Source organism: Bos indicus x Bos taurus, chromosome 2 (genome assembly GCF_003369695.1).
Source record: "Bos indicus x Bos taurus breed Angus x Brahman F1 hybrid chromosome 2, Bos_hybrid_MaternalHap_v2.0, whole genome shotgun sequence".
Classification (NCBI taxonomy): domain Eukaryota; kingdom Metazoa; phylum Chordata; class Mammalia; order Artiodactyla; family Bovidae; genus Bos; species Bos indicus x Bos taurus.
This window is the reverse complement of record NC_040077.1, coordinates 79,337,150-79,364,008: the sequence shown is the minus strand read 5'-3', so window position 1 is coordinate 79,364,008 and position 26,859 is coordinate 79,337,150. Positions and strand designations below refer to the sequence as shown.

The window sequence follows — 26,859 nt, the reverse complement described above, 5'->3', positions numbered from 1 at the left end:
ACTGAAAACTGCAATGCCTGCAGCCAGCATTGGTCAACAGAAAGGGCCCAATTCTCCTCTATGACAATGCCTGACAGTATGTTGTACAACCAAGCCTTCAAATTTGAACGAAATGGGTTACGAAATCTCGCCTCATCTGCCATATTCACCTGACCCTCGCCAATAAGACTACCACTTCTTCAAGCATCTCATTAACTTTTTGCAGGGAAAACACTTCCACAACCAGCAGGAAGCAGAAAATGCTCTCCAAATGTTTATCAAATCCCAAAACATGGATTTTTACACTACAGGAATAAATTTATTTTTCATTGGCAAAAAATGTGTTGATTGTAATGGTTCCTACTTTGATTAATAAAGATGTGTTTGAGCCTAATTATAATGATTTAAAATTCAGGGTCCAAAACCACAATTACATTTGTACCAACCTAATATTTACCAATACGTTTGTAATCTAGTAAATGAAAAGACAGTTACAAAAACAAGGAGAAATTATCTCTTCCAAGATGATTCTCTGTGGTATACTGGCAGAGAAATTCTAAAGAATAGAGATAAGATGGTACTCATTTAAATTAATCCTCTTCAAAACATTTAAGTTTACATTATGTAAAATTTGACACCAACGGTGATAAAAGACAAAATTACTGTCATCAGGACAGTGTTTTACTAATGGTTTATTAACAATTCGGACCTCTTACTAGAAGTAATCTTGCACAAAAGTAGCAAAACAAAATAATTACCTGAAGAGAACCTACTAATTTACAGCAAATACCAGGAACAATGGGAGAGTTGTTCTACCATTTCCCCACCCCTCCAATACTCTGACAAACTACATGAAAAATGATCCAGTTTTTTTTTTCATTTAAAAATAAGAAAACAGAGGTAGGTTAAAGGGGAGAGTATAGATTTTTTAAAAAAATAATAGAGACACAACAATTACAATGTATGGATAGCCCTTATTTGCATTCAAGTGAAATAAACTATGGAATAATGATTTTTAAGATCATCCAGATAATCTGAACATTGACTAAACTTTTAGTACAGTTGATTTACAATGTTGTTATTTTCTGCTGTACAGCGAAGTGATTCAATTATAAATATACATATTCTTTCTCATATTCTTTTCTATTATTGACTAAATATCTTGATGATATTAAAGGTCAAAATCCTTTTTAGGTTTTTATAGGTGATAATGTTGCTGTGGACTTTTTAGAGTCCTTATCATTTAGAATTACATACTTAACTATAAAAGGTAGGGGAAGTAGGTGTAATAAAAGATGAAATAAGACTGCTCATGATAATTACTGAAGTTGAATGCCAGGTACATTTATTTTTTATTAAAGAACAGTTAATTTATAATGTTGTGTTAGTTTCAGGTATACAACAAATTGTTTAAGATATACATATAGTAAGGCCCCTACATACAAACCTTCAAGTTGCAAGCTTTCCAAGACGTGAATGTGCATTTGATTCCAGCAAGGAGGCAGAACCAGTGTCACCAACGTCAAACTTGAGTGAAACCATAGTCTGCCCTCTATCTCCTACTGCCAGTGATCTTTCAGCTCTACCATTTCCCCACCCCTCCAATCAGTAACTCTTCTTGCCTGTTCACTCTACGCCAGCCCCTTTATGCCAGCTGTTGTACTGTACTACTACACTTTAAAGTATTGTGCTGTAAGATTAAAAATGTTTTACTGTTTTTTATGTATTATTTGTATGAGAAATATTATAAACCTATTATAGTACAGTACTATATAGCCAAATGTGTTACTTGGGTACCTACACTATCTCTGTTGCACTCACAAATTTGCTCTTGGAACAGAACTTGTTCATATGTAAGGGACTTACTGTATGTGTCTGTGTGTATATATTTCTGATTCTTTTCCCCTATATGTTATTATAAAATATTGAGTATAGTTCTCTGTACTATACAGTAAACAGGTCCTTGTGTCTGTGCGGCTGTTTCTCTATTCTGTATACAATTTCATTTGTATCTTTTTTTTTTTAAGATTCTATACAAAAGTGGTATCATATGATAATGCACCAATTTTTCTATGTTTAACATTTTCAAAATAAAATTTTAGGGCATTACAACTTGATATAGAATGAAATAAGAGAAGTCTCTAACATTTCACAAGTGGCAAATGCACAACAGAGCTCAAAGGAATGTATTTTTAAGTTTTAACTTGAATACACTTTAAATCCTTTAAAACAGCTATGGTTGTAAACAAAGATGCTGAACACCACAGTTATGCATGCACTCTTTCTGAACTTAAAGAATTCCTGAGGTACCTAATCACACAATATTAAATACTAGTAACTAAAAGTAAAGTCTGTACTAAGCTTCTACAGTGAAATGCCTTAAAATAAAAGTGAAAAGGACCTATAGATTAAACTTCAAGTTCTTAAGAACATGTCATAGACTGCTTAACTCTATTTCTTACTAATTCCGTAACAAATTAACCTTGAGAACAAGCCTCTCTCTCAAAAATTAATGGACAGCTCCAGAGGCAAAGTTCAAACTGCATCTTAAAAAGAAGCTAGTCCAGACTAGTTTCCTGCCAGAGAAATTAAGATCAAACAATTACTTACATGGAAAGCAAACTGCCCTGAGAAATCATACATGCCACAGGAATGCATCAAACTGAGTGTATTTCGAACTGCTTCAGGACTCAGTACTCTTTCACCAGTGATTGGGCAGAAGCCACCATTAGCCAGTGTTGCTGCCATCACACTAGCTGACTCACAAGTTACTTCGATGGAGCACAGCTAAAAGGAAGAAAAAATTAAATTCTAAAAATTTAGACTCACATTATTTTAGTACAGTTGACCTCTAAGACAATCGATTTTATCTAGTATTTCATAGAGATCTGAAATCTTTTTTCCAAAGGGATAATCTGATGTCATTACACAAAGATTTAAATTTGAACAATGTCCCAGCCCCTTTAACGTTTCTCCTAATTCACCAGTTAATTCAGTCTTTCAATGGCAGAGCTAGGATAGGAAGAGCTAGACCTTTAGCACTAAGAACTGTAAATTGCCTCATGTGTGATATTCAAGCTTGCTTAAATATTAATGCTTTCTGTAGGATATATAAACATAATTATTTTTAACTCAACAGGGAAAAAAGAGGGATGCCCTATTTTTAAAATAAAGCAACATACATAGGTATTATGATACTTAGCATCTACATGAAAAATTGCTACTTTAAGGAAAAAAATATCTGACATCTTGCCTATAATAAAGCTCAGTATCCTTATATGGCAACACACAAAGGACTACAGGAAAAAATCTAAGTTCTAGCCTGAATGCTCTGTGTGCCTAAACCAAATTTGTTGCTTTTACACTGCTTATTAACATTCAAATAGCTATTTGATATTGACTATGATTCCTGGATATGGTATAATGAATTAAAAAAGCAAAGTCCAAGCACACTGTAGGGTAAAATTTTTGCATTCCAATACAATCAAAATAATGGAAATAGTTTACCAAACCAAATCCAAATTTACCCATAAAACTAAAACAATTAATAAATGCTGCTTTAATTTCATTAACAGCAACCAAAACTGAGGTGAAAGTGGAAGAGAAAGAGAAGATAGGAAGAAGAAAAGACTGAGTTCTCAACTTACAATATTCTTTACTCATAATTCAAGATCTATCAGAGGCACAAAAGGGTTTGGAAATAGCAATAAGGGAAACTAATTAACTGCAATGAATCAGAGAACTGATTAGGGGCCACTTTTTGACTGGTTTTTACTTTTGCCTCATTATATTAAAACCCCTTCTCTATTTCTCCAAAACTACTGAATCTACCTATAACACAGACCCACACAGCAAAGACGTATAGTAAAGGTGATTTAATTATGAAAAGCTTTCTAAAAAAAAAAATATTTGAACTCAATGACCAATTCCTAATTTATAATTAGTATTAATGGAAATTTTGTTTGTCATAAGGTGATACTTCCAATTCAACAAAACCCAATTTAAGAGTACTCTCCTGGTACCCTGACAGATGTTCAGTTAGATGCAGTCCTTCTCCAAAAGAGCAATTAAATTTTCCATGGCTGTCTCCTGATTTCTGCCCTTAAGCATGAAATTTCACAGTAGATTACTAGTACCTAAGCTATAACAGTCAAATATGTGTACCAAAGGAAAAGAAACTTTAACATATGGAAGAAATCCATACAGGCTAGGGAAAAAATAAGGGCCATTGGATAAATATGACACTGAACTTAATATAACATGTTATAGCCACAAAGAAGCTTCATATACATCTTACAAACTCATCCATGTAATGCAGGAAATTAGATCAAGCTTATGCCACAGATAATGAAGCCAGGGTTCAGCAGCTGAAACCAAGTCACATGGCTAAAAAGTGGCCAGGTTAGATTTTGATTTTCTGTTGACAGTCTGGATTCCCAAGTCATAGTTCTTCACACTGAGCAGGTGACAAGCGAGACTTGGATTTCTATCAAGATCTACTTCATTATCAACTTTCCTTACTTGTTTTTTAAGATTACTAAAAGGTTAAAATTAAAGAAGCTTAAAAAGTAAAGCCAGGCAAATGTTAGGTGACACAGAAATTAACAATAATTAGTTACTATGTAGCTACTAAGTACACTACAAACTCATTAGAAGCACCAATGGATCACTTCTTGGCTAAGATCAAGTATAGAAGCACCAATGGTATTAAATCTGTAAGAATGAACTGAAAACATGACAGGAGGAAAAGGATTTCTTCTTCTAAGGATGACTATCTTAACTTCAATTCTATACCACAGAAGATACGTAAATGGTCTTCTCCACCATGAATATGGAAAGCTACTTTAACTTATTAGAAAATCCACTATGTGACACTGTAGAAATGAACTAAACAAACAGAATATGCCACTTTAGAATGCTGAATGTGAACTTTTTGATAAATAAACAAGTAACTCTTTCAAAGAAAAATTTAAAACTAAGAAAACAGTGCTTAGTTTATAATAAAGAGAAGCAATTGCTGGAGCTGTACATTAGTTTTCATACTCCTTAGATATAATGTTTTTATAGAAAAAAACATTTCCCTGTTACATTCTAAGATATTACAGGCATAAGACTGCATTTAACAAGGACTTTTCCCCTAAAGTTAATGGGAAATGACTTTCTCTTGGCCTAGAGCCAAGATTTCAGAGGCATTTCTATTCTAAAAAATGTGACACATTATATACATATATACACAGTTATATACATATATACATAGTGGGTATATACATATCCATTTATATACATAGTTCATACAGTTAAAGTAAGTTACCTGGAAATAGAAGTCCAATATACCAACCATGTCTGTGCCTTCTGGGAAACACTGAAAAAATAAATGGGCAATTGAAAACACAGGCACACAGGAAAAAAATGCACACAAAGAAGATACATGGAGATTAAATTTAAAATATACACACATTTCACTCTGAGAACAAAATAGGACACAATCTATAAAAGAGTGCAAACACGAAATAATGAAGAATAAATCAAAGTAATATCACATATATATTTCAAGATACTAGTTTAACTGACAATAATAAATTGATTCATTATTCATGAACCAAATTACTGGACCAGACACTTAAAATTTAAAAATCAAGTATAACCGACAATAGTCAAGGGTTATACTTTTGAAAAATAGACCAATCCTTATGCAAAATCTGCATTTATGTAACTAGGCAAATATTTGAATGCTACCAAATACAACCTGCTTGAATAATATTAATACTTTGATAGTATTAATTGAAGAGTGTTTTGCAAAAACTTCTGCATGTTAGTTATAGGTAGTTATTTAAAAGCTATTGTTTTTAGTATATATCTCTCTATATTTTATTAAATGAAGGAATAATCTGAAAAAGAAGCAAAATTCAAAAACCTTTTTTTCCTTTAAGTAATATCCTATTGCAAAATTTCGATCTCCACTTTCTCTTTCAGACTGAAACCTAGAAGAAAAAAAAACACATTTGCTCTATTTATATACCCTCTGTAAAAGCATGATTGTTCTGTAGGTTAATCTGAATAGCAAAGTGCAGTATAAAGAACACTGACCCTTAGAAAGAGTCAAGGCTGCTGGGTTCTAGTCCCGGTTCTGTCAACAGGTCAGCTATGTAGCCTTGGGCATGTCATTTAAGTAATAATTCTTTCTGCATTAATTTTCCCAGCTGTAAAAGAACTGAAATGAACTAGGCCCTTTCTAGTCTTCATATTTTGTGACTTAAGAAGCTAATTTTTAAATTACCAAATATTCAATTATTAAAATTTACCCTTAGTATCTTCTGGCTTCCCTAAAAGAACAGTAGTCAGTTTCAACTGAGGGAATCTATGGAAATTTAACTAAGACACATGAAATGGGCCTAACAGCATTTGCTGGATTAACAAATTTCTGGGGAGTCTGGGCAGTGGCAAATAATACAGTATGAACAAAGTTATAAAAGACAAGACTTCATTGAAGGATGCAAATATTCTGATGTGTCTGGGAAACAGTTTCATGGAAAAGAGTGGAAAAATACCAAACCAACAAAGGAGACTAAAACCAAATTATCAAGATTCAGTTCAGTTCAGTTGCTCAGTCGTGTCTGACTCTTTGCAACCCCATGAACAGTAGCACACCAGGCCTCCCTGTCCATCACCAACTCCTAGAGTCCACCCAAACCCATGTCCATTGAGTCAGTGATGCCATCCAACCATCTCATCCTCTGTCATCCCCTTCTCCTCCTGCCTCCAATCCCTCCCAGCATCAGACTCTTTTCCAATGAGTCAACTCTTCGCATGAGGTGGCCAAAGTATTGGAGGTTCAGCTTTACTGATCTCCTTTAGGATGGACTGGTTGGATTTCCTTGCAGTCCAAGGGATTCTCAAAGAGTGTTCTCCAATACCACAGTTCAAAAGCATCAATTCTTCAGTGCTCAGCTTTCTTTATAGTCCAACTCTCACATCCATACATGACCACTGGAAAAACCATAGCCTTGACTAGACGGACCTTTGTTGACAAAGTAATGTCTCTGCTTTTGAATATGCTGTCTAGGTTGGTCATAACTTTCCTTCCAAGGCGTAAGCATCTTTTAATATCAAGACTGATAAATGCTAAAAAAGTGCAATGGCTCCTGATTGCCTACAAAATGAAAGCTTGAACGCTTTCAAGTTACCTTATCAGGTCTACATTTTAGAAGGATAATTCTGCCATCAGTTTGGGAAAGGAGAAAAAGAAAGGATGAATGATTTATTAGGAGACTAGTGTTAATGAGAGCTACAAGAGGTCTTAACTAGGCAGTGATGACAGGAATGGAAGGAGAGGTACGATCAAATATAAAAGCACTTGGGCAATCTTCCAACCTAATGGGAAGAGGGAAAACAGGGTAAAGTCTGATACAAATCCTAGATTTCTAACACAGTCTACAGAAAGGATGACAATATCAACTGACATGGGGATCCCTAGAGAAAAGAGCAGTTTGGGAAGTACCACAGTTATCTATGGTACATTTGAGAGCTCAACCTCAAAGAGTTCAGAAGGCTGCTGCTTAAAGAGCAACTGTATACGACATTCTTTTTACTGATCAGGGGTGGACAGCTCCTTCTAACTGCATATCTGAATATTTCCATGGTCAGAAAAACAATGCTGGATATGACAAAGTTCTTGGAAATAAACCTGTCAACTTGCCATACTTGGCAACTAACTATATTAAGGAATGATCACAGTGCCTAACACATAGTTCTGTGCATCAAACATTGTATCAGGTACTTACTATCCACTAGATAACAGGAATACAGAAATGATTTGGAAGACACTCTATGTAGGAATTAAGGAGGTCAAAGTCTAATGGCAATGATGAGGCAAAAAGAGACAGAATTGTAGAATAAGTTCAATAAAATATGGTAATATGAGAGCACAGAAGAAAGGTGAGATGAGATTAATAAAAAAACTTCCTGGGAAAGACACTTAGCTGATGCATAAAAGTTGGTAAGGCAGACAACATGAAATACAAAGCAACACCTAAGTTTAGTTTTCATGCCAAAAATGTTTAAGCCTTGTCTAATCACTAGGAAACAATCCTATTCAAAATGGGGAAAGCCAATGGGCCATATCTGGTCCATGCTTTTATAAATAAGGTTTTTTGAAACACATCCTCACAGTGTTTATTGCTTGCTTTTCTACTAAAAGAGTAGAGCTGAGCAGTTGCAACAGAGACCATATGGCCCACAAATACAAAATATTTACTATCTATTCCTCCTTCACAGAAAAAGTTAATTTATGTTCCACTGACAAGACAAAAAAAAAAAAAGCCATTTAATAAAATTTTAAAAAGCAAGGGTCTAGGTTAGGAGGACTGTTCCATTTTAAAAAGACAAAAAACTACCTCACATATATGTATATTTATATACATGTACATGTGTGTGTGAAGAGACGCACATTTGTTTTAAATTGTCCATCTAAGGAGAGAAACAGGTTGAGAAAAAAGCAAATGAGACAAAATACTGATCAGAAAACATAAGTGAAAGGTCCAGATTTTCATTATTTGTTGTTTCAACTTTTCTATAGATTTCTAAATTTCAAAATAAAATGTTGGGGCAAAAATCAAGTTAGCCAGGCACAGAGAGATTACCAGAGGGAAGATAAGCATTATAGGCAAAGAAAAAATCGAGAAAGTGTCAGTCACTTGACATAAATTTAGGGTCTCTTCTAATTACATGCTTTCTCACAAGAAGTTTATAAAAAGTAGTAAAAGGTACTTTAAGTGTTCTCCCTCAGGTGATTTAGAAATCACACATTTCTCTCTAATGACCAAATTCTAAATAAGTATTTGTTCACTGATGTGTGTGTGTGTATGCGTACTAAGCTCCTTCAGCCGTGTCCGACTCTTTGCAACCCTATGGACTGTAGCCCTCCAGGCTCCTCTGTCCATGGGACTCTCCAGGCCAAGAATAATGGGTTGCCATGCCCTCTTCCAGGGGATTTTCCCAACCCAGGGATTGAACCTGCATCTCTTGAGGATTCTTTACCATCTGAGCTATCAGGGAACACACTGAAGTATTATATACATTAAGTCAGAAAAGAGTATTTAAAATAAATTCTGTGGCTTAGATTTTAAAAATTTCAAGAGATCTAACCTATCACAAAAGCCTAAATAAAAAATCAGACTCACGTTGCATTACTGAATCCAACATATTCATTACCAGCCATCTTATTTAAAAACTGCATTACCTATAAACCAAAATGAGAAACTATTAGTAATCAAAAAACAAAACAGAGAATGTAGCATGAAAACTGAGTTCTATATTATACTTACATAGTCAAATTTTTCAGCATTATTCACTCCTTGCTGCAAAGAAATGAGACATAAATGTTAATATAGACTCCATCACAGTTAAGCTTTAAGTGAATATTATATTAAAATTCCAAATTGCTATCTTTTATAATTAATATACTGTGCATTAGTACTTTTAAATCTAGGATATACTCATAAGGTAATTTAATATTTATATAATCTTTTTTTACATGTCCCTACATTAATACGTGCATGTTGAGAATGGATCTGAATTACAAAGGGAATGCTTTAAGTATAACTTCCCAACCCAAAGTTACAGAATTTTAAATACAAATTCCTCAAATCCCCTTATCTTTCATAACACCATAATCTGCTAGAATGTATGTTATTATTTGATTTCACATTAAAAAAAACTTAAAATAAAGTTTCACCCTTAGCAAAGAATTAAGCATATATATATTATGGTTTTCAATTAAGAACAACCTACTTATATTTTTAAAATATAAGTAGAAATACTTGTATTTCTTAAACCTTAAGCCAGTATTAGAGTTAGAAAATAAGTTATGTTGCAAAACTAATCTTTTACAATGCTAGTATAGGTATACATTCTGGATACACTTTACTAATGTAGAGAGATTCTACCTTTAATATCTCACTTGTTATAGCAATACTTGAACTAAAAAAATCTATTTCATAGTCTAAAAAAATTAGCTACATTTGTATTTAGCATTAGGCCAATTCAGAGAATGGAGGATGTATTGTTTCATCACTTCTATTTCTGACAAGTTAGCTGCTACTGAAAATGTCAACAGGAAAAATCTATGTAACGTAGATCAGTTCAAGTAGCCAAATGGTTTCATTTTACCTCGGCGAAGTTTACAAAGCAGTAAGTTGTAGATCTGAAATCAAACGTATTAATTGGTGATATGCACCCAAAAGAAACAATACATCTCTAATTTTTAAAACAAGTTTAAAATGAAGTAATTTGACAACTAAAATTTGAAAACTGGAAAATTTTAACTTTGCCATCAAAAAACCCAAAACAATACAATTTAAAGTTTTATTACAAGGGGATGGGGGGAAGTACCAGAGTATTATTTAATTGAATAAAGCCAGGTTCATTCTCCACTATACAAGTGGATTAGGATGTGGCTGATAATCTGAAAACTTAACAAATGAACTTATTTGAGAAAGAATGTGCAATCACATATACAAATCAGTAGCTGGAAAGACCACCACACTATTTCTTCAAAATCAGGAATTAACAAATTAAACAAGTTAAGGATAATATAGTTACAGCCATACTGTAATCACTATCTTTGTATTTCCTCTAAAGTGTCCTTTGACATATCATAAGTTTTCTTTCTTTATAATACACCAGAAATCAAAATGTAGAAATGTAACTCCAAAGCTGTTCAATGAAAAATAATTAAAAGAAGAAATTACCAACTTCATTGAACTGTTGCAGTTGTCAAAATATTCCATAGATCCTAATGCTGTAAAATATGTAACAACATTTAAACCACAAAAACCTTTTCAACCTTTGAAAAAGCACAAAAAACAACTCTTTTGGAAAAAATTGTCATCATTTGCATAGGGATGTCACATGGATAATTACTGGTTATACAATTAATCAATGTAAAATAAACAAATTATATTGAACTTTCATTCTCTGACCTAAACTGTACTTTCTTTGTTTAGCTGTCATGTTTAATTTAAAAAAAAAACAAGCAAAAACTGTCTCAACTCTTGACTATAGTCATGTTGTTGATCTACTTTGCAGCTTACTAAACTAATGTACAATTAGGTTTTACTTCTATGCTATTTTTCAGAAACAACTGGTATTTTTAAGAAGCAACTGATATTTGTCAATGTCTATCATCATATAACATTTTGGGTAAACTATCTGAAATGTTCTGGCAGATTATGTAAATAGGCAAAATATTTAAATGATTGTGTTGACTCAAGAAATCTCTACTTAAAACTTCCCCATTTAATCATAAAAGTACTTGATTAATGTTTCTTTTTATTATTTACCTAGAAATAGCATTTAAGTTGATAAGATGTGTTTGCCCCTGTCATCTCTTGTAAAGGTTTCATATACCCCAGGGATATATGGAATCTGGTAATCATTATGTCATTCTAATTTTGAAAAATTTACAGCATAAAGTTTATTTGCACAGTTGTTAGAAAAAAACACACATACACATACCAAATAACCTAAAGTAAATCCTACCCCTGTACCATCCCGCCAAAGAAAAACAAACTCTTAAAAAAAAAAAATCATTTCTCCAGTAGTGGGGTACAGTGAAGGAACAAATGTTATGAAAATTGAAGCCAGGAATGGGTGGATGGCAGCTGGTTATACTATTGTTTATTCTGTGTTACATTTAAAATTTTTCATATAAAGTTAAAGGAAATTTAGAATTTCCTTTAGAATATTTTTTAAATAGTAACTGATTTTTAATTAGTTCATATAACAGTGGATATTTTAATTGTTAGAATAAAAAGTTTAATTCTCTTATTTTGAATTTTTACAGATGTAAAAGTTGAGAAATCTTGCTGACAACAGATGAGTAGATGGAAATCAGAAAGGTTTTGTTGTAACAGTATCACTCAATCCTTTGCACATTTATCTCATTACACACAAAGGTCACACAGTAAAATATATCTTCAAAAACTACACTTAATGTTCTTATTAACTAACAACTTGATCAGATCCTCTTCCCTTCTGCTGAAACCAAACACTGGAAACAACCTGGTATATAAGATTTGTTCCCAGTCATTATACTGATTACAGTAATTCACATCAGCAATACCATAACTACAGTCTTTTAAAATGTTCTCTTCTGATGGTGCCCAAGAAGTTTTTACAATCTGAAGCAGTGCACCACAGTAAAATTTGGGACATGAGAAGTATGCCTTTCTTTTGGAAAATATGGGGAAAACTGGACCAAAGACAGATTAATTTTAAGAAAAGGCACAAAAGGAAACAGACTTGGAAACTGATAGTTTTAATATCAATGCCCCTCTATATATTGGAAAAATATTCCCATGCCTAGGGATATGTTTATTTCAGTGTTAAGTCACTGTACAAGCATTATTAGATATATATCTTTATATTATATACCGTAGGAAAACATAAAAAAGATACGTTGGACAAAATACATTTACCAAAACATCTAACCCATTTACCACAAGACTTTTAAAATGCAAGCCATGTGGTTTATGTTTGAGAAGGTTAGTAATCAGACCCTGAAAATTTTTTGATAAATGTACCTATCAAGTTAAAGAATTTACATTCCATTGAGGAAAACTTTTATGAATAAAAATTTAATAAAGACGTATTAACACTGGCCATTAAAATTTGATAAAGAGTTTTAACATTGGCTATTAAAAGAACTAAAATAAATATATTAGAGTAGTTTTACAACCTGTTTTTGCAATATACTCATGTACTGAATCATGTACTATATATCACAGCACAGGTGAAATATCATTAAAAATAGGGACATGTGCCAATAAATTTAATATTACTCATTTAAAGTCAACACATTAATCACAATTTTGTAAGTCACTTGATTCATTCATAAAGTATAGAGGTATAGAAGCTAATTGAAAATTAAATCAAAAAGGAAAAAAGACATAGAAGAAAAAGGCAAAAAGAGGTAACTAAAAATGATTTTATAAAACACTTAGCTTAATCTAGCCAAAGAAAATGCTTTAAAGCTAAATAATAGGTGGAGGATTAATACAGATTATTACACGTAAAAAATACTGTTCTAAATCTAGTACTTCCATAGATTAACCCTAAAAATAAAGTAACAGAAATTGATACCAATTACCAACCCCAAGCATATCTATTGATATAAACATGAAGTAAATATAAGTCAATTACAATCCTTTCTTATTGTTACCAAGTTCAAGGCATCATCCATTGCACCCCAGAGTCACAAACTGCCTCCTGTGTAACAAGTCATGGTCAACATGACCAAACTGAACACTCCATACATACTAACTAAATTTGCCTTGATTTTTTATGGAGCATGATTAATTTAAAAAAAAAAAAAAAAGACAGGGAAAAACCTCCAAAAATTTAAACTCAAAAATACTTTGGACTAAAAAAAAGAAGAGAAATCAAGTTATTCAGATGACAAAAACCAGAAATTACCAGTAGTACTGAGGTACAAACATATAAGACAATGCAATTTACTCTTTACCTTTAAAATAAAAAAGTAGAAGTGTGATAATTTTAATACGTTGCCCTAATTTTCCCACCCAGCCTTCAAATTATCACAAGATCTTAACCTTTAAACTGAAACTGAGATTAAAAAATAATGTAAGGATACTCCTGTTTCATCCAGAACAACTGTGCTTTCAAATTTATTTTTACTGTTTCCTTTAAGTCAAACAACCACATTATCATCATCATCAAATATAACAAACTGCATCAAAAAATATTCCTTTAAGTTTAGCAGCTACCACAGAGAGAAAGAGGTTAGCACCTTCATGGTTTTTTAAATTATGTGCATTTTAAGTACAAAAATGACATTTTCTTTTATGAAGGTATTTACCTATATAGCTTTGTTTAAAATTTTAAATATTGGAGTTTTCCTACAAGTTTAGTAGTTAAGAATTTATGCAACAGGTTCCTTCTGTCCAAATCCTCCTTTTTTCCACAATCTGCTAATCCTTTTGAACATCTGCTCTGCCTCTTCCCCCATTTCCTGAGGATCACCACCAATCCTACAAGGAAAAAATATCAATACTACAAAATTATGAAATAAAGAGTCTTACTAAAGACTCTACTAATTTATGTGTTTGGGGGGAGGGGGATAACATGAAGAAAATATTTTAATAGCATCATAATAAAGTCTTGAATTTTGAAAGAAAAAAATAACCTTAAGGTCATCAGTTAAAAAACAGAATTCACAATGAGTAGCCAAGGTATAAGAGCCACACTTCAGGTACTCAAAGTGTAAGCTCCTTGATAAGAGGCCTAGTTCCTTACAGATAACAAGCACTGACTAATGTCCAAAGAATGACTATACACACTCACTAAAAATGAGACTGACTTCTAATTCAATAAACTGGTATCTTCTGTATAAGTGAAATAAGGAAAATAATATTTCTCAACTTTTTAGACAATCTAACTATGCTAGGTAAAGACGAAGATGTCATCAAGAAAACAGCAAACAGTTACATTAAAAATGGCAGTGTGAATTTGAATGAACAGCAAACAGAAAATCAGGAGATTTAGCTTAAGCCAAGTCCACTGCTGTTAGAACCTATCAAGTCTATTTCCTCATTTTACCTATTTATAGAGTAAGAGGGCTGAGCTTGAAAACCCCTTCAGCTATGGTTTTATTACTTCAGCTTCAACTACCAATTTATAAATATTATGTGATCATATAATCTGCAGAGATCACAGACAGGTGTTTATAAAAATTTTGACTTCTTTTTTTAAAGAGTCCAAGAAAAGTATTATATTCTGGGACAATTTTACACAGAGGTATGTCAAGCTTACCCCTCCAAGATTTAGATGAACTTCATTAAAAAAAAAAAAAAACACAACATAAAACTTGTGAAACACCATCTAAAAATAAAACAGAAAAATTCAAATAAAGTGACCTTAAATATGAACCATACCCCAAAGCTTCATTTCCAACTTTGTCAGTAAATTTTTCTAAATTTATAATTTCTGATCAAATTTGTAAAGACAAGATGACTCAGTTAAATGCACAGTTAGATACAACCACACTTATGCTGTGTATGTGTGTTTTTTGAACTGTTTCTCAGTACTTATATTAATGTGGCTCAATATATAATTTATGGTGTATGATTGAACATGGTAAGTGAAACTTATAAAGTAATGATGTGGTATGACCAGACATGCATTTCTCACATGCAGCATTTCAGTGTAGTATATTAAGCCCATGAATCATTAAACAAAAGATGTTTAACTGCATGCAGTTAAGCAAGACTGCTACTAATCATTTACATATGTCCTTTCTTGAAAATACTATTGGTGTGCTATGTTAATCTCTCTCCAGTGTAAAAGTTCTTAAACTGAGATCCATGGGTCAGCTTCAAAGGGTCTGTGAACTCCCTACAGTTCATATAAAATCATGGTATGTGAACATTTTTTCTGGACCCAAAAAAGGGTTAGAACCATTCTAGTGGTTTTCTCATCAAGCACTAATGCATACCTTTTATTATCATAATTTTCCTTACTTCTAATTTAAGTTACATGTGCAAATCTGAACAATTATTAATGAAACTTTTCTCTCACTGTAGTATTTCATTGTAAGGGTCCATTTACTGGTATATACCTCACCTTGTACTGTAAGCTACCTGAAGGCATGACTATGCCTATCATATACTCATAACTTTTTATAATAAACAAGTAGTTTCTTTCATCTCAAACTGACAACTCTTCTCTTATATTAAACAGCAACAAATAACTAGAGGTTATAACGGGCAAACTGAAAATTTCCATAGCCTAAAATTACTTACATTAAAAAATAATACTTGGCTATAATATCTATGTCACTGGAGTTACAAGGATTAAGTGGCCAGTACTTACAAAGCATTTGCTTCAAAATAACAACATATACATTCTTAAGATACTACTCTATTTTAAAGGCTTTTCCTCATGATCAAAAACAATAAATTCATGAGAGTTAAGAGAATTTATAGCATACAAACTAGATGAGATTTTATTAATTGGCCAAGGGTATAACTTATATTCAAACATTCCTTGAGTAACCAAGGTATCTCATCCTCAGAAATGCATCTACAAAGCCATACAGCTATGTTATCTTTAACCATGAATAGATATGCACAGATTTACTGAAGAAAGTATATAAATGTTGCAAACACAAATGAAACATAATTGAATATAAATGAAACTTATAATTAGAAATTAAAAACCTAAGCAGTGTCATAAAATAGAACCATTTTCAAATACTTATTTCAATACAACATTAGTATTTCCAATTATTAAGGCAAACTAGACACTTAACAAGAAAACATACAGTGTAAACAAACCAAAGAGTAGGAAAAATAAAATAACTTAATAATTGGAATAAGTCTTGTTTACGATTCAAGTAAAACAAATGAAACAAGTTCAAATGAAAACTGTGATTACAGTTCATGAAAGTCAAGGACTTGAGAATATTCAAGGGTAAATGTACTTTGTCTTTAACACAAAGTACCAGAACATTTGTCCCTACATATGCTGATGACAAACATCAAACAGTAACATGCTGTTAATTCTGTTTATATCTGTTCATTCTAGAAGAGCCAAAAAGAGAAAGAAAAAAATATTAAAACTTTAAGAAGAAAAACTGTGACTACTGTTCAACAGAAACTTCTTTTTGAATTTCTGCCAGATCTTCAGGTCAAGAGTAAGTGTTAGAATTTATAATGAGTCATCTGTTTTTAATTCTGCCCTTGAAACTACATCATTTATTTTGAAATAAATAAAAATTCTAACCTTATACCATAAGATTAACTTAACACCAAAAGAAAACTTTTCACAATTCTACATAAGGTTCATATTTATGCCTTAGTATTTAAAAATATTACTAGATTAAAACATCAACAGTTTACCTTTATTAATGAAGTCACAACAATTGCTCCAGCATTTACCATAGGATTGTGTGGTTTATCTGAAAAATATAAAAGCAACAGAATTATGTTAAGTACCTGATACCACTTTCTGTGATGCAGGTACTTCCCATGAACATACACCTATTTTCTTTATATAAGCCACTGTTACAATTCTTTTTGGGGGTGGGAGGTAGAAAGTGGAAGAATGCAATTAAGTCTTTACACATCAAACCAGTAATACACTTCTCAGAAGCTACTATAATTATACAGGCAAACAAAAATTCAGATACAGAAAGACAGAGAACAGTGGTATAAGAGCACATTCAAATTTCCTAACTATGCCATTTACTAGCTATTTGATCCTGGGCAAGTAACTGAATTTCACTGTGCCTCAATTCTCCCATCTCTAAACAGCACCAATATCTCAGCAAATCATAGTACTTGAATGAATTAAAACACATGCAATGTTTTGGCACATCACTAAGCAATCAAATAGTATTACTATTAAAAATCACCTTGGTAAAAGCATATCTAGTGTGGACCCAATTTTCCTTTTAGAAAGTATTTTACTTTCTTATTATGTATATATATGTGTGTATATATATATATATATATATATATATATATATATATATGTACATGCTCAGTCAATCAGTCATGTCCCAACTCTTTGCGACCCCATGAACTGCAGCCCACTTAGTCTCCTCCGTCCATGGGGATCCTCCAGGTAAGAATACTGGAGTGGGCTACCATTTTCTTCTCCACATACACATGCAGAAAAAGAAAACACAAACAAGTAATACATATAGGATAAAAAGATTACAGGGTATTTAAGTTGTATTGTCCATGCTTTCTATATTTCCTGACAATAAGGACGTATTTTATATAATTAAAAAATTACTTAAAATTTAAGTTCATCCAAAATCCTACCTCTTCTAATTCTTCCAATAAAGAGAATTTCAAAGTCTCAGCTGATTATATTGTCATTTACAGTACAGCACAAATGCCAAACAGGGGCACGGGAAACATTTATCTGAAAGCATAATTCCTAATCTATCTGTTTGTGGTAGTAACTTACTTCGTTGGGAACAAGTTCCTATCTAACATAACAAATCTAGCAGAGTTCATAAGTTATTGCTACATTTTGTGTCTCCTTGAATTTTAAGCAAGTTATCTTCTGTGAGATGAGTCTAGAGCTAAACAAGGAAATTCTTCAACTGTTGAAGACTTCTGTATGACCCAGGAATTCCAGTCTCACTATATAACCAAGAAAAATAAAAACTTATGTGTACACAAATGTTCTTAGCAGTATTACTGGTAATAGTTAAAAAAAACTGAAAAATAACCCACAACTCAAACATCCTGCCAAATGATGAATGGGTAAACAAAATGTGTTATTATTATCCATACAATGGAGTATTATTCAGCAATTAAAAATGAAGCACTGACATATGCCCAACATGAAAGCACCTTAAAAACATATGCTAAAAAAAGTAAAATATGCCAGTCATAAAAGACCAAATATAATGATTCCATGTACATAGAACGTACAGAATAGGCAAACCCATAGATACAGCAAGTAGATTACTAGTTTCGAGGCACAGAAGAGAAATAGACTACTAATGGGCATAGGGTATCATTTGGGGTGGTAAGCGTCCCATGATTGGTTGTGGTCATGACTGTACAACTCTATGAATATACTAAAAGTCATTAGGTAGTACATTTTGAATGAGTAAATTATGTGGTAGGTGAATTCCATTTCAATAAAACTGTTAAAACTGTTTAATTAAAAAACAATAATGACAAAAAATTGGGTAACCTAACAGTACATTATTCTCCTCAATATAAGATCAACAATGTGATTTAGTAGCTAGCTCTGCTTTAACATTTTGGATTATGATAATGACAAGTTGTCCAGGAGTCATGTATGGATGTGAGAGTTGGGCTGTGAAGAAAGCTGAGCGCCGAAGAATTGATGCTTTTGAACTGTGCTGTTGGAGAAGACTCTTGAGAGTCCCTTGGACTGCAAGGAGATCCAACCAGTCCATTCTGAAGGAGATCAGTCCTGGGTGTTCTTTGGAAGGAATGATGCTGAAGCTGAACCTCCAATACTTTGGCCACCTGATGCAAAGGGCTGACTCACTGAAATGACCCTGATGCTGGGAAAGATTGAAGGCAGGAGGAGAAGGGGACAACAGAGGATGAGATGGTTGGATGGCATCACCAAACTCAATGAGTTTGGATAAACTCCGGGAGTTGGTGATGGACAGGGAGGCCTGGAGTGCTGCGGTTCATGGGGTCACAGAGTCAGACACGACTGAGCGGCTGAACTGAACTGAATGGCGAGTTACAAAAGTTAAAATAAAACTTAGTACAGGAATACTGTCTAAGTAGTACAATTTCACCTATTTCAAATTATGCTAAGAGAAGTCTGCTTTCTTTGAGATCACACCAAATAAGAATGATTATTGACACAGAAAAACAGTACACAGCCAAAGGGAAGCCAAAAAACAAAAAATCTCCAGTATTATATCCATCTGAAAGGGAAACCACATGCAGACAGAAAGCAAAATACAGAAATCAGGCTGTGCTAAATTAGCCTATACTTGTATTTGTATATATTCAAGTATTTATCCTCTCATTTTTGACATCAGGTTCAGTCTCTAGAGCTCTAGAACGTTGAAAGTCAAAGTGAAAACAGCTCAGTTGTGTCCAATTCTTTGCGACCCCATGGACTATAAACTCCATGGAATTCTCTAGGCCAGAATACTGGAGTGGGTAAACTTTCTGAAACTTCTCCAGGGGATCTTCCAAACCCAAGGATTGAACCCAGGTCTCCCACATTGCAGGTGGATTCTTTACCAGCTGAGCCACAAGGGAAGCCACAGAATAAAAAGATTATGGTAAAATAAAAAAGAAAATGGAACTGCCCTCAAAACAAACAGAAAAAGAAGCATAAGAAAATACCAGTTGTAGCTTCACTTAAAAAAATTAATAAAACAATGAGTATAAGGGATATGTTCATTTTTCATGCACCATAAAGAAAAACTACAAGAGTGGTTGCAATCACTGAATTCCTTTACTTTTGTTTTCAATTCTATTTTAACTCAGCACATGAGGAACCTAGCATATGCCCAAAAGACTAAAAAATAGAAACCAATCTATATGTTGGTGTTTCCATTTAAAATCTCTATCAAAGTTCTATCTACCTTTGTCATTCTCTTTTTTTTGGATTCCTGTAAAGTATTTAGACTTGTTAGTTATCCAACTATTTAAAACAAGATATTTTTTTCATATACTAAATGTTATGGAAGAGAAAAAGCAAAAACATCATCTCTATGAGGGCCACCATAAAAGCTTTTTATAATGGAAGTTTTCAAACATATATAATATACAAAAGTAGAAAGAAAGAATACAAGTGTGCATGTACCCATCATTTAGCGTCAATAACTAATATTGATAACATTGATATTGACAACCAAAAATGGTATTTTTGATAACCAGTATCATTTAGTTTCGATGCTAACCAACAAATTCCAGACACTGAAATTTTATAAGATATTCCCCTATGGGTAATTATACAGTGAAAGTCTTACTTTCTGCCCTTATCATCTCTCCACCTCACCCTCCAGTGGTATAAAAATGCCTAAATAAAACTATTTTTTAAAGTAAGTGATTAAACTATCTCTATGGGTTTCAAAGCATTTTCATGACAGATGAAAAAGTATGAATGTTTCAATTTTTTTCCTTCAAAATAAAAAAAAAACTACTTAGATATACACAAGAAAATGAGGTATTTCTTTTTCCAAGTAACTTTTATATAATTCTTACCATCTTCATTTAAAAACAGTTTGTTGAACCTTAATCCACTTGGCTCTTTCCCAACATATCGATGCACATATTCTGTTCCAAGGTCATTAACAGCAATGGCATATTTCAAAGGCTTTACACAGGACTGAAGACAAAATGGAACTTTGGTATCTCCAACAGAATGCCTATTTAAAAGTAGATTTATAAAACAATTTAGATCAATTGGGAAAAAAATGTAACAATAATTACAGCTGTTATTTACATGTTAATTCTAATTTACAACAGCTTTCCCATAATTCAACTACAAGTTTACTTGGACATTAAAGAATAAGTAAGAATAAATATGTTTATTTAAAAAATACAAACGTTTACAAGTACTCAAGTAAGAGACTGGCTCAAAATTATTACATAATAAGTAATGTGAAAACACTGCCTCTGAGGACAAGAGGGTATGACCCTCCTTACTTCTATCTGTATTCTAACATATAAAATGAACTAGGCTTTTAGAAATCAGTCACCATTTTTTTTTTTTTACTCATAGCTTTAATCAAGGCTAAACTGTTCTTTGCAGTCAAAGATGGAGAAGCTCTATACAGTCAGCAAAAACAAGACCGGGATCTGACTGCGGCTCAGATCATGAAGTCCTTATTGAAAAATTCAGACTTAAATTGAAGAAAGTAGGGAAAACCACAAGACCATTCAAGTATGACCTAAATCAAATTCCTTATGATTATACAGTGGAAGTGAGAAATAGATTTAAGGGACTAGATCTGATAGATAAAGTGCCTGAAGAATTATGGACGGACGGACGTTTGTAACATTGTATAGGAGACAGGGATCAAGACCATCCCCATGGAAAAGAAATGCAAAAAAGCAAAATGGCTGTCTGGGGAGGCCTTACAAATAGCTGTGAAAAGAAGCGAAGCGAAAAGCAAAGGAGAAAAGGAAAGATATAAGCATCTGAATGCAGAGTTCCAAAGAATAGCAAGGAGAGATAAGAAAGCCTTCCTCAGCGATCAATGCAAAGAAATAGAAGAAAATAACAGAATGGGAAAGGGAAAGACTAGAGATCTCTTCAAGAAAACTAGAGATACCAAGGAACATTTCATGCAAAGATGGGCTCAATAAAGAAGAGAAATAGCATGGACCTAACAGAAGCAGAAGATATTAAGAGGTGGCAGGAATACACAGAAGAACTGTACAAAAAAGATCTTCATGACCCAGATAATCACAATGGTGTGATCACTCACCTAGAGCCAGACATCCTGCAATGTGAAGTCAAGTGGGCCTTAGAAAGCATGACCGCGAACAAAGCTAGTGGAGGTGATGGAATTCCAGTTGAGCTCTTTCAAATTCTGAAAGATGATGCTGTGAAAGTGCTATACTCAATATGCCAGCAAATTTGGAAAACTCAGCAGTGGCCACAGGACTGGAAAAGGTCAGTTTTCATTCCAATCCCAAAGAAAGGCAATGCCAAAGAATGCTCAAACTACCGCACAATTGCATTCATCTCACATGCCAGTAAAGTAAAGCTCAAAATTCTCCAAGCCAGGCTTCAGCAATACGTGAACCGTGAACTTCCAGATGTTCAAGCTGGTTTTAGAAAGGCAGAGGAACCAGAGATCAAATTGCCAACATCCACTGGATCATGGAAAAAGCAGGAGAGTTCCAAAAACCATCTATTTCTGCTTTATTGACTATGCCAAAGCCTTTGACTGTGTGGATCACAATAAACTGTGGAAAATTCTGAAAGAGACGGGAATACCAGACCACCTGACCTGCCTCTTGAGAAATTTGTATGCAGGTTAGGAAGCAACAGTTAGAACTGGACATGGAACAACAGACTGGTCCCAAATAGGAAAAGGAGTATGTCAAGGCTGTATATGGTCACCCTGCTTATTTAACTTATATGCAGAGTACATCATGAGAAACGCTGGGCTGGAAGAAGCACAAGCTGGAATCAAGATTGCCGGGAGAAATATCAATAACCTCAGATATGCAGATGACACCACCCTTATGGAAGGAAGTGAAGAGCAACTCAAAAGCCTCTTGATGAAAGTGAAAGTGGAGAATGAAAAAGTTGGCTTAAAGCTCAACATTCAGAAAACGAAGAACCTGGCATCTGGTTCCACCACTTCATGGGAAATAGATGGGGAAACAGTGGAAACAGTGTCAGACTTTATTTTTCTGGGCTCCAAAATCATTACAGATGGTGACTGCAGCCATGAAATTAAAAGATGCTTACTCCTTGGAAGGAAAGTTATGACCAACCTAGATAGCATATTCAAAAGCAGAGACATTACTTTGCCAACAAAGGTTCGTCTAGTCAAGGCTATGGTTTTTCCTGTGGTCATGTATGGATGTGAGAGTTGGACTGTGAAGAAGGCTGAGCGCCGAAGAATTGATGCTTTTGAACTGTGGTGCTGGAGAAGACTCTTGAGAGTCCCTTGGCCTGCAAGGAGATCCAAGGAATCCATCTACAGGAGATCAGTCCTAGGTGTTCTTTGGAAGGACTGATGCTAAAGCTGAACCTGTAATACTTTGGCTACCTCACGCGAAGAATTGACTCATTGGAAAAGACTGATGCTGGGAGGGATTGGGGACAGGAGGAGAAGGGGATGACAGAGGATGAGACAGCTGGATGGCATCACTGACTCAATGGACATGAGTTTGGGTGAATTCCGGGAGTTGGTGATGGACAGGGAGGCCTGGCGTGCTGCTATTCATGGGGTTGCAAAGAGTCGGACACGACTAAGCGACTGAGCTGAACTGAAACTGTGGTTAGTTTTTAAATGGGGCTCAGTTTATTCAATATTGTTCTCTGAGCCCCTCTCTAAAAACGCCTCTTCTTGTGAACCATATCTATTCATAATTTCCAGCCCCACTAAAACAAACAGCATCCAGTTTTACAAACTTGATAGAGCTGACACCAAAGGCAATCATTATCACCATGGAGATAAACAACGGAACAAAAAGAAAGCTTTTTATGTTACCAAACTGCTAGGATGCAGATGAAGTAGAGAACTGGTTTGAAAATGAAAAAATTGTGACTGACCCCAAAAGCAGAGATCTCTGTTTAATTTGCTAAAGTACCCAGGTGTCCCCATCAATGAGCCAACACAATACAGGCACACATTCATTCTAGTGGAACGTATTCATAGTGAAACTGGGCACTATAAAAACTACCCGTTGACAATCAGAAGTTAATGGAGACATCAGAGGGACACCTCATTTCTAAGTATATGATGGACAATAAGTAAACATGTATATATATATTTAAAAAGAATAGAATATTTTTCTTATCAAATTTATGAACAACTTGTAATTCAGCCTATAACTTCAACGTGACAATCATGCTATTACCTGACAAAAGCCTGTTTTACTACCTTTGGATTTAGAACTACCTATGATCTACTCCAGCAAAAACAAGACCAAGAGCTGACTGTGGCTCAGACCATGAACTCCTTATTGCCAAATTCAGACTTAAATTGAAGAAAGTAGGGAAAACCACTAGACCATTCAGATATGATCTAAATCAAATCCCTTATGATTATACAGTGGAAGTGAGAAATAGATTTAAGGGCCTAGATCTGATAGACAGAGTGCCTGATGAACTATGGACTGAGGTTCGTGAAATTGTACAGGAAACAGGGATCAAGACCATCCCCACGGAAAAGAAATGCAAAAAAGCAAAATGGCTGTCTGGGGAGGCCTTACAAATAGCTGTGAAAAGAAGAGAAGCGGAAAGCAAAGGAGAAAAGGAAAGATATAAACATCTGAATGCAGAGTTCCAAAGAATAGCAAGAAGAGATAAGAAAGCCTTCTTCAGCGAACAGTGCAAAGAAATAGAGGAAAACAACAGAATGGGAAAGACTAGGGATCTCTTTAAAAAAATCAGAGATAATAAAGGAACATTTCATGCAAAGATGGACTCAATAAAGGACAGAAATGGTATGAACCTAACAGAAGCAGAAGATATTAAGAAGAGATGGCAAGAATACACAGAAGAACTGTACAAAAAAGATCTTCACGACCCCGATAATCACAATGGTGTGATCACTCACCTAGAGCCAGACATCCTGCAATGTGAAGTCAAGTGGGCCTTAGAAAGCATCACTACGAACAAAGCTAGTGGAGGTGACAGGATTCCAGTTGAGCTATTCCAAATCCTGAAAGATGATGCTGTGAAACTGCTGCACTCAATGTGCCAGCAAATTTGGAAAACTCAGCAGTGGCCACAGGACTGGAAAAGGTCAGTTTTCATTCCAATCCCAAAGAAAGGCAATGCCAAAGAATGCTCAAACTACTGCACAATTGCACTCATCTCACACGCTAGTAAAGTAATGCTCAAAATTCTCCAAGCCAGGCTTCAGCAATATGTGAACCGTGAACTTCCTGATGTTCAAGCTGGTTTTAGAAAAGGCAGAGGAACCAGAGATCAAATTGCCAACATCCACTGGATCATGGAAAAAGCAGGAGAGTTCCAAAAACCATCTATTTCTGCTTTATTGACTATGCCAAAGCCTTTGACTGTGTGGATAACAATAAACTGTGGAAAATTCTGAACGACATGGGAATACTAGACCACCTGACCTGCCTCTTGAGAAATTTGTATGCAGGTTAGGAAGCAACAGTTAGAACTGAACATGGAACAACAGACTGGTTCCAAATAGGAAAAGGAGTATGTCAAGGCTGTATATGGTCACCCTGCTTATTTAACTTATATGCAGAGTACATCATGAGAAACGCTGGGCTGGAAGAAGCACAAGCTGGAATCAAGATTGCCGGGAGAAATATCAATAACCTTAGATATGCAGATGACATCACCCTTATGGCAGAAAGTGAAGAGGAACTCAAAAGCCTCTTGATGAAAGTGAAAGAGGAGAGTGAAAAAGTTGGCTTAAAGGTCAACATTCAGAAAACAAAGATCATGGCATCTGGTTCCACCACTTCATGGGAAATAGATGGGGAAACAGTGGAAACAGTGTCAGACTTTATTTTTCTGGGCTCCAAAATCACTACAGATGGTGACTGCAGCCATGAAATTAAAAGATGCTTACTCCTTGGAAGGAAAGTTATGACCAACTTAGATAGCATATTCAAAAGCAGAGACATTACTTTGCCAACAAAGGTTCGTTTAGTCAAGGCTATGGTTTTTCTTGTGGTCATGTATGGATGTGAGAGTTGGACTGTGAAGAAGGCTGAGCGCCGAAGAATTGATGCTTTTGAACTGTGGTGTTGGAGAAGACTCTTGAGAGTCCCTTGGACTGCAAGGAGATCCAACCAGTCCATTCTGAAGGAGATCAGCCCTGGGTGTTCTTTGGAAGGAATGATGCTAAAGCTGAAACTCCAGTACTTTGGCCACCTCATGCAAAGAGTTGACTCACTGGAAAAGACTCTGATGCTGGGAGGGATTGGGGGCAAGAGGAGAAGGGGACGACAGAGGATGAGATGGCTGGATGGCATCACTGACTCGATGGCTGTGAGTCTGAGTGAACTCTGGGAGTTGGTGATGGACAGGGAGGCCTGTCGTGCTGTGATTCATGGGGTTGCAAAGAGTCGGACAGGACTGAGCGACTGATCTGATCTGATCTGATCTGATGATCTAATCCAAAGTCAAGTCTCAAAATTTCTCTAGATAAGAAGGCTAAATGAAAAGAATCACCTATATATACAAAATATGTTTAAGAAAAAAGACATGCATGAGAATTAGCTAATAATAATTTCCTTCAAATATAAAAATTTCTACTACATGATAAACCATTTCCTCCAAATACAAGAAAATAGGAATACCACTCCCTACTGGAATTTATTCCATAGGATAAGCCATGTCTTCTCATGAATTTGTGTCTGTTCACAGCACCCAACATTTAATACAACACATGAGTGTTTAATTCATTTCACAGGCCCAGATGAGGATAAAAGTCTGTCATAAAGGAGAGAATAATGGACTAGAAGTTTAGAGACCTAGGTGCTAGTTTCACCTCTGCCAGTTTTATACAAATTCTGGGCCTCGGATTCCTTATCATTAAGTATGATTGAACTAAATCACATTTTTTTAAAAACTGTAAATACTTGAGAAAGATTAAGTAGTAAAAAAATAAAAGTATCACTTAGAATGAAGGCACTTGAGACATATAAAAGCTTTAATTGG

The 26,859-nt window shown here is 34.3% G+C and overlaps 1 protein-coding gene across 5 annotated transcripts in view; it reads right to left on the bottom strand.

Annotated features, from left to right (window-relative positions):
• The window catches only part of GLS (glutaminase), an 87,434-nt gene that overhangs the window by 39,207 nt on the left and 21,368 nt on the right, over positions 1–26,859 (bottom strand). For 3 of the 5 annotated variants that reach the window (XM_027563093.1, XM_027563099.1, XM_027563108.1), the window contains exons 6-12: positions 20,727–20,890; positions 16,896–16,954; positions 9,303–9,335; positions 9,159–9,217; positions 5,894–5,960; positions 5,291–5,341; positions 2,590–2,766 (exon numbers count right to left, since the gene is read on the bottom strand). In XM_027563093.1, coding sequence (XP_027418894.1) covers positions 2,590–2,766; positions 5,291–5,341; positions 5,894–5,960; positions 9,159–9,217; positions 9,303–9,335; positions 16,896–16,954; positions 20,727–20,890 — 610 coding nt within the window. The other 2 variants (XM_027563122.1, XM_027563115.1) reach the window with 2 other exon arrangements.